Below are 6983 nucleotides of genomic sequence, written 5' to 3' on the forward strand. Positions count from 1 at the left end.
AAATTATTTACACTATCACTACATATAAGATAGTTAATACTTTTAACAATATTTCATATTTAAATATGTTTTCTTACATAATTTAGTGCAAGGTCGCCATATTGAAGGAATTTGCTTGTACATAATTTTTTTCATCAATTTTCTGACTTTTATGTTGCTGTTATTATCCTTTATTTCTGTTGATGGTACTGATATATTGTCTCTTGAACCGAGGGTCTTTTCGAAACAGCCTCTCTACCCCCTCGGGATAGGGGTAAGGTTTGCGTACACATTACCCTCCCAAAACCCCATTAGTGAGATTTCACTGGGTCATTGTTATTATTGTTGTTGTTGTTGCACTTCATTCTCGAAAATTTACATGTCCACCTGCCGAATAAAGATCAATAAAATTAAAATAATGCAACATGCATCTAAAACAACTTTTATCTTCGATTTCTTTTTCCTCATTTTAATATACCATATCATTCGACATTTTTGAAAACCATGTAGAGATTACTTCATTGGAAAAATAACTCTTTCAGCCCCATTGGTAGCACTCTTTACTAAAAATAGCTTTAGACAAGGCATTGGAAATATCTTCTCCCAATTTCCAAGATTGATAGCACATGACTTCCCATTTTTCATATGTCCTAAGGTTGGTGTGTTAAAGAGAGCATATATGGAATCCTCTTCAATCTTTCGTTTGGCTTTCATCTTGTCCATTGTTATTTTCCTTCTTACACATTCATGGTTTCATCTATACAAAACAAGCTTGTTTTTGAGCTCCAAGACTAATTTTCCACCAACTTTTAAGACTAGGAAAACCAAGTTTGATTCAGTTTTAGAAACACCAATTTTCAAAGTCAAGAACACTTTTAATAGTAGCCCATCATACCCTTTAGATCCACTAACTATTCAAGAAATCAACAAAGCCCAAATCATTATTTCTTCTTATAAGCCTTTCTTAGGTTCTTTCCCTTCTATTCGTTCTTTATCACTAGATGAGCCTGAAAAAATTCAAATCTTAAATTGGAAGTATGGTGACCCTCTTCCTCCTAGAAGAGCATTTGTTATTGCATGGGCCAATAGCCAAGTTCACTTGCTCATTGTGGACTTGAACTTGGGCCAAGTTATAAGTCATGTACAAAATCCGGGTTCGGGCTATCCACCGATATCCATTGATGATGTTCGGGTTGCTATACGGGCCACATTGTCCAATGAAGAATTCAATAAATCTATTGTCGCGAGAGGAGTTAATTTTTCGGATTTGGTTTGTACTACGCCATCTTCGGGCTGGTTTGGGCCCGAAGAAGAAGGTAAAAGGATCATGAAAGTTAGATGTTATTCGAGCCAAGGTACTCCTAGTTTCTATATGAGGCCCATTGAAGGTCTCATAGTAACTGTTGACATTGATAAAGGTGAAGTGATCAAAATTTTGGACACAAGTCCAAAAATTCCAATTCCAAATGGTGAGAACACGGACTACAGATATATGTCACAAGACAAGCCTCCAGAAATGAAACCACTAAATCCAATCTCCATAGAACAGCCCAAAGGCCCAAGTTTTACGATCGAAAATGGACATAATGTTAAATGGGCCAATTGGGATTTTCACCTAAAGGCGGATCAACGAGCTGGAATAATCATATCTAGAGCTCGAATTCGAGACTCAGAGACTGGTGAACCAAGAAGTGTAATGTACAAAGGATTTGCTTCAGAATTATTTGTGCCATACATGGATATTGATGAAAATTGGTACTTTAGATCATATATGGATGCTGGTGAATTTGGGCTTGGGGCAACAGCGATGTCACTTGTGCCACTTAATGATTGTCCAAGATATTCCTATTTTATGAATGGGCTTTTTGTTACTGCTGATGGAAAGCCATTTGTTCAGCCCAATATTATTTGTGTGTTTGAGAGATATGCTGGTCATATTAGTTGGAGACATTCTGATCTTCCCATTCATGGTTTTGAGGTAAGGCTACATATTTTCAAAAAGGATATTTGTTTTGAAGCCTATGAATTATGAAAACTATTAAAGAAAGATAACTTTTTAAATGTGATTTTTACACAAGTAGCCAGCCATATTCATTGTGTACTCTTTAGCTATATACATAGATTATACATGAGTATACATATATTAAACATAACTTATACATATATTATATCTCCATTACCTATTTTTAGTTTAAGCGATTGAGTGGGTGGCTAATCAGGTTAATTCTTTTGGTTATAGGAGCGAATAAGAGAATCAAGACCAAAGGTGACCCTCGTGGCTCGAATGGCTGCATCGGTTGGAAACTATGACTATATTTTCGACTGGGAATTTCAAACTGATGGTTTAATTCGTGTTACGGTAATTACTTGCTTACTTAATTTTATACAAACTCGTGACACTACGGTTCGAATTGTGACTTCTTGACTATAAAGTTGGTTAAATTCATAACTAGGTTGGCTTATCTGGAATGCTAATGGTAAAAGGGACTCTACAAAATAGCACAAATGAAGATGACATATTTGGCCCATTAGTTTCAGAGAATGTAATTGGTGTGGCCCATGATCATTTCATCACATTTCATTTGGATATGGACATAGATGGCCCAATTAACTCCTTTGTCAAGGTTGATCTTGTGAAAGAAGAAAATCCATCAGCAAAAACACCAAGAAAAAGTTATTGGAAAGCTAAAAGAAAAGTAATTGAGAAAGAAAAAGATGCTCAAATTAAGCTTAAGCTTTATGAGCCATCTGAATTTCATTTCATTAATCCTTTGAGGAAATCAAGAATAGGAAATCCAACAGGGTACAAGATTGTTCCAAAGGGTAATGCAGCTAGTTTACTTGATCTTGATGATCCACCTCAAATTAGAAGTGCTTTCACCAACAACCAGGTATGAACTGTGCTGAAGACATATTTAAGTAAATAAAATATATTTTTTTCTAGTGACTTAAACTTTCAGATAAAATGATCGGACACTTCAACATGGTATTAAAACATGATGAGGTTCTTATCATTTCATCGAAATAAGGTTATTAACAGCTAAAAGTTAGCTTTAGGATTTTGTCCTGCAGCTAGAAAAAGATCGCTTTGTCGTCATTGTGGACTTCTATTAATTGAATTAAACTGTTTAGAAAAGATTGATATTATTATACATGTTGTTATGTTCTATGGTTGCGCAGACTTTCTAAAATGCTGGCGCACTCATGTCAGATCACAAAAATTTAGTACTTTTGAAGGATCTGACACGCATCCCGATGATATTTTCGGAGAGTCCGAGTAACATAAGTCATGTTACTAATACTGTAATTAACGTTTGTTTCTGACTGATAGGTATGGGTAACTCCATACAACAAATCTGAACAATGGGCTGGTGGGCTGTTAGTTTATCAGAGCAAAGGAGAAGACACACTTGCTGTTTGGTCCAACAGGTATGAAAGACATGGTAGTATTTTTTTGACTAGTTAACATAAAAAAGCAGAAGGGGAGCACTGGCGTAGCTGGTAAAGTTGTTGCCGTGTGACCAGGGGGTCACGGGTTCGAGTCGTGAAAACAACCTCTTGCATAAATGCAGGACAAGATTGCGTACAATAGACCCTTGTGGTCCGACCAGTCCCCGAACCCCGCACAAAGCGGGAACTTAATGCATCGGGATACCCTTTTTAATATCAAAAGCAGCTAAATCACTATGTTAATACATAAACTATTATATCAAGCTATACCTAATGATATAAATAAGTCATGTAAGTTGGTTCGGAAAGGACCACTATCATTTAATTTGGCATAGAAATGAAGGGAAAAAAATTGGCCAAAATTATTGAACTTATGATCATGAAATCTTATTTGTTTTATTTGACAGAAATCGTGAAATCAAAGAGAAGGACATTGTACTGTGGTATACGTTAGGATTTCATCACGTACCATGTCAAGAAGATTTTCCAGTTATGCCAACTGTTACCTCTAGCTTTGATTTGAAGCCTCTCAATTTCTTTGAAAGGAATCCAATACTTAGGGCCAGGCCCAATTTTGATAAAGACTTACCTGTTTGTCGGTCCACTGATTTAAATTGATTTCCCGTTCGCTCTTTATTTTTTATTTTTTAATTAAGTTACAAATTCTTTTGCAATTTCTAGACCATCCCATTCAGCCGAAGGAAATATTTTCTCTGTGTTAATTATTTACTTTCATGGTTAAACGTGTTTTAGTGATTCAAAGGTCCAGCCAAAAAAACTTTAAAAAAAGAGTTTATTTGAAAACAGTAAGTTAACAATATCAGTAAATATAAGAAGTCACCTGAAAAAGGTTTGAGGGAGGTCATGGATGGGTAAATATTTACCTACATCGAATATGTACACCTAACAGATAAACTTGCCTGATTTATAAAACTTCTAATATGAGAATGATCCCTTTTTTGTTTAAAATAATATTGTTACTGAAATAAGATAATGTGATCGACTCTTTCTCAAAGCTCGTGCTTAATAAAAGAATTGTCAATTGGGTTGGTGACAAGAGGACATAATATTCTGTTTAATCAGTACCCATTAAAGACTTTTAGCGTTAAGGGTGCTAAGTGATTTAAATTAACTATTTTCAAGGTATACATATATATATATACAAGATTTCTTCCGAAGTTTACAGGGTCCGGTGACCCCTCAACATAAGCCATAGGTTCGCCTCTGCTCAATCCGGTTCACTTTAATTTGGTTCTTGGTCTTTTTTGTGGTCCATAATAATTAATTTTTTTAGATATTAAAAAGGGATCTTTTTCCTAAAACCCTTGGAGTGTTTTGGAAAGGAGTAGTATTTATATTGCATTTTTATCACTCGACAATTACGTTGAGCAATGGGAGTTGGCATTTATTTTGCGATGCACATATCTCAATGATAGGATGTTAAAAGCGCTATAGCTACTCCCTTCAAAATAAATTTTCAATTTTATTTGTCACTTTTAGCACATTAGGAGAGGACAATTTTTTTTTCCTGTTATACCCACAGTATTAATTACTCATTTCAAATTATTTTCTTAAATCCACTAAAAATGTGCATCAATTAATATGAGAGTCTATTACTTAAATGGTCACTCAACTATCCCAATTTATCTCCTAAAGTCACTTTTCTTTCGTTTGTAACAACAAAGTCACTGAACTATGTCTATTGCACTCTGAAAGTCACTCAACTAGATTTTCCAAGTTTTGGATTGTCAAACACCTATTTTACCCTCAATAATAAACATTTATGTTCTTTTTATTTTTCTTAAACTTTTTAATATTATGATTTTTCCCTTTTTAATTCAAATTTTGGACATACCTATATAATAAATAAATATTATTTACAAATTAAAAAAATAAAAAGTATTTAAGCATATACAATGCTGGAATAACAAAATAATGAGCATGGTAAAAACAATTAATTAGAATAATTTGTTAGTAATAAAAATTTAGTATTAACAACAAAAATTTAAAAATTTATTTACCCAATTCAGAATGAAAGAAAATAAAGGTGGTAAAATATATATACCATGCACGTAATATAAAAATAATTATTTAAATAAATGTATTTTTATAATATACATTATATATTCTTGAAAATTATGCTCAATTATATTATATATATTCCATGCACGACTTAACATAGCATACTTTAACCTATACAGATAGTACCGGCGCTTTCCGGTGACATAACTTTCTGTCGTCGGAAAGTTGGTAGAAAATTAATAATATAACTGAGCATACTTTAATTTTCAAGAATATATAATGTATATTATAAAAATACCTTTATTTAAATAATTATTTTTATATTACGTGCATGGAATATATATTTTACAATCTTTATTTTCTTTCATTCTAAAATGTTAAATAAATTCTTGAATTTTTGTTGTTAATACTAAAAAGTGTAATAAAAAAGATAAATATTTATAATTTAGAGGGTAAAATAGGTATTTGGCAATTCAAAATTCGGAAAATCAAGTTGAGTGACCTTCTGAGTGCAATAGGCATAGTTCAGTGACTTTATTGTTACAAACGAAAGAAAAGTGACTTTAGAAGATAATTTGGGATAGTTGAGTGACCATTTGAGTAATTGACTCATTAATATGGGTATCATGGTAAATTATGCACTTTATTTATTATTTCTTAAAGGATGTGCAAGGTCCACGTGGACCAATAAAAGTGAACAGAGGGAGTACAAACCGACCAATGACCATTAACTCGAGTTAATTTGTAAATGAGTAGCTAATCAGCGTTATTGTGTAGGATAACGACAAAGTTATAAACTACTTCTTCAGTCCAATTTAATAGATTTTTTGGCTTTTTTTGTGATCCACAATATTTAATTTCTTCAGATATATATCAAAAAGGAATTAATTTTGTTTTCCAAAGTTTCTCTTGGAATAAAGAGCTTAGGAGTATTTGTTGTATTTTTTCAATGAATAAATTAAAATTAATATGATCAATTTTATTATCAGTTAATATATATAAAAACAACCAAAAAATCAACTCAAGTGGACCGGAAAGAGTAGATCTTAGTGCTACTGATTTTTTCTCATGCTCAAAGTTTCCCTCTGTTACATCATTAACTTCCTTTCATTGGACTTCTGTTTTTTGTGAATTGGTGAATAAGGACCACTTTTCTAGTGTTGAGTTAATGGGTGATTGCATCACTAGTCCATAAACATCTCATTCACTAATTCATTTTCTTAATCAGGCTTTCCACTCCACATATTCATGCATGGATTTCCACAAATGTTTGAAATCGAGATGCAAGTTGCTCATTTGCGGATCTATGTAGTTGGTTCCCTTTCTAGAAAAAACATATACTCCAAAATATCGTCATATTCCATTATCGGAGCCCACCACTAAATATTCAGTCCAAGGACTCCAAAAAGGTATTACTATTAACCAAGTAAGTCATGAAACCTACAATCATGTAATAGGTTAGTAAAATTCATATATATATATATATATATATATATATATATATATATATATATATATATATATATATATAT

The 6983-nt window shown here is 32.6% G+C and overlaps 1 protein-coding gene across 1 annotated transcript; it reads left to right on the forward strand.

Moving 5' to 3' along the window:
• Nucleotides 1-529: 529 nt before the first annotated feature.
• LOC109215305 (primary amine oxidase-like) lies at nucleotides 530-4121 on the forward strand. The gene is made up of 5 exons (XM_019379342.1): nucleotides 530-1957; nucleotides 2219-2338; nucleotides 2433-2870; nucleotides 3311-3408; nucleotides 3837-4121. The coding sequence occupies exons 1-5, from the start codon at nucleotides 659-661 to the stop codon at nucleotides 4045-4047; spliced, it is 2166 nt and encodes a 721-aa protein (XP_019234887.1). The 5' UTR covers nucleotides 530-658; the 3' UTR covers nucleotides 4048-4121.
• The last annotated feature ends 2862 nt before the right edge of the window (nucleotides 4122-6983 follow it).

Source organism: Nicotiana attenuata, unplaced genomic scaffold (genome assembly GCF_001879085.1).
Source record: "Nicotiana attenuata strain UT unplaced genomic scaffold, NIATTr2, whole genome shotgun sequence".
NCBI lineage: Eukaryota > Viridiplantae > Streptophyta > Magnoliopsida > Solanales > Solanaceae > Nicotiana > Nicotiana attenuata.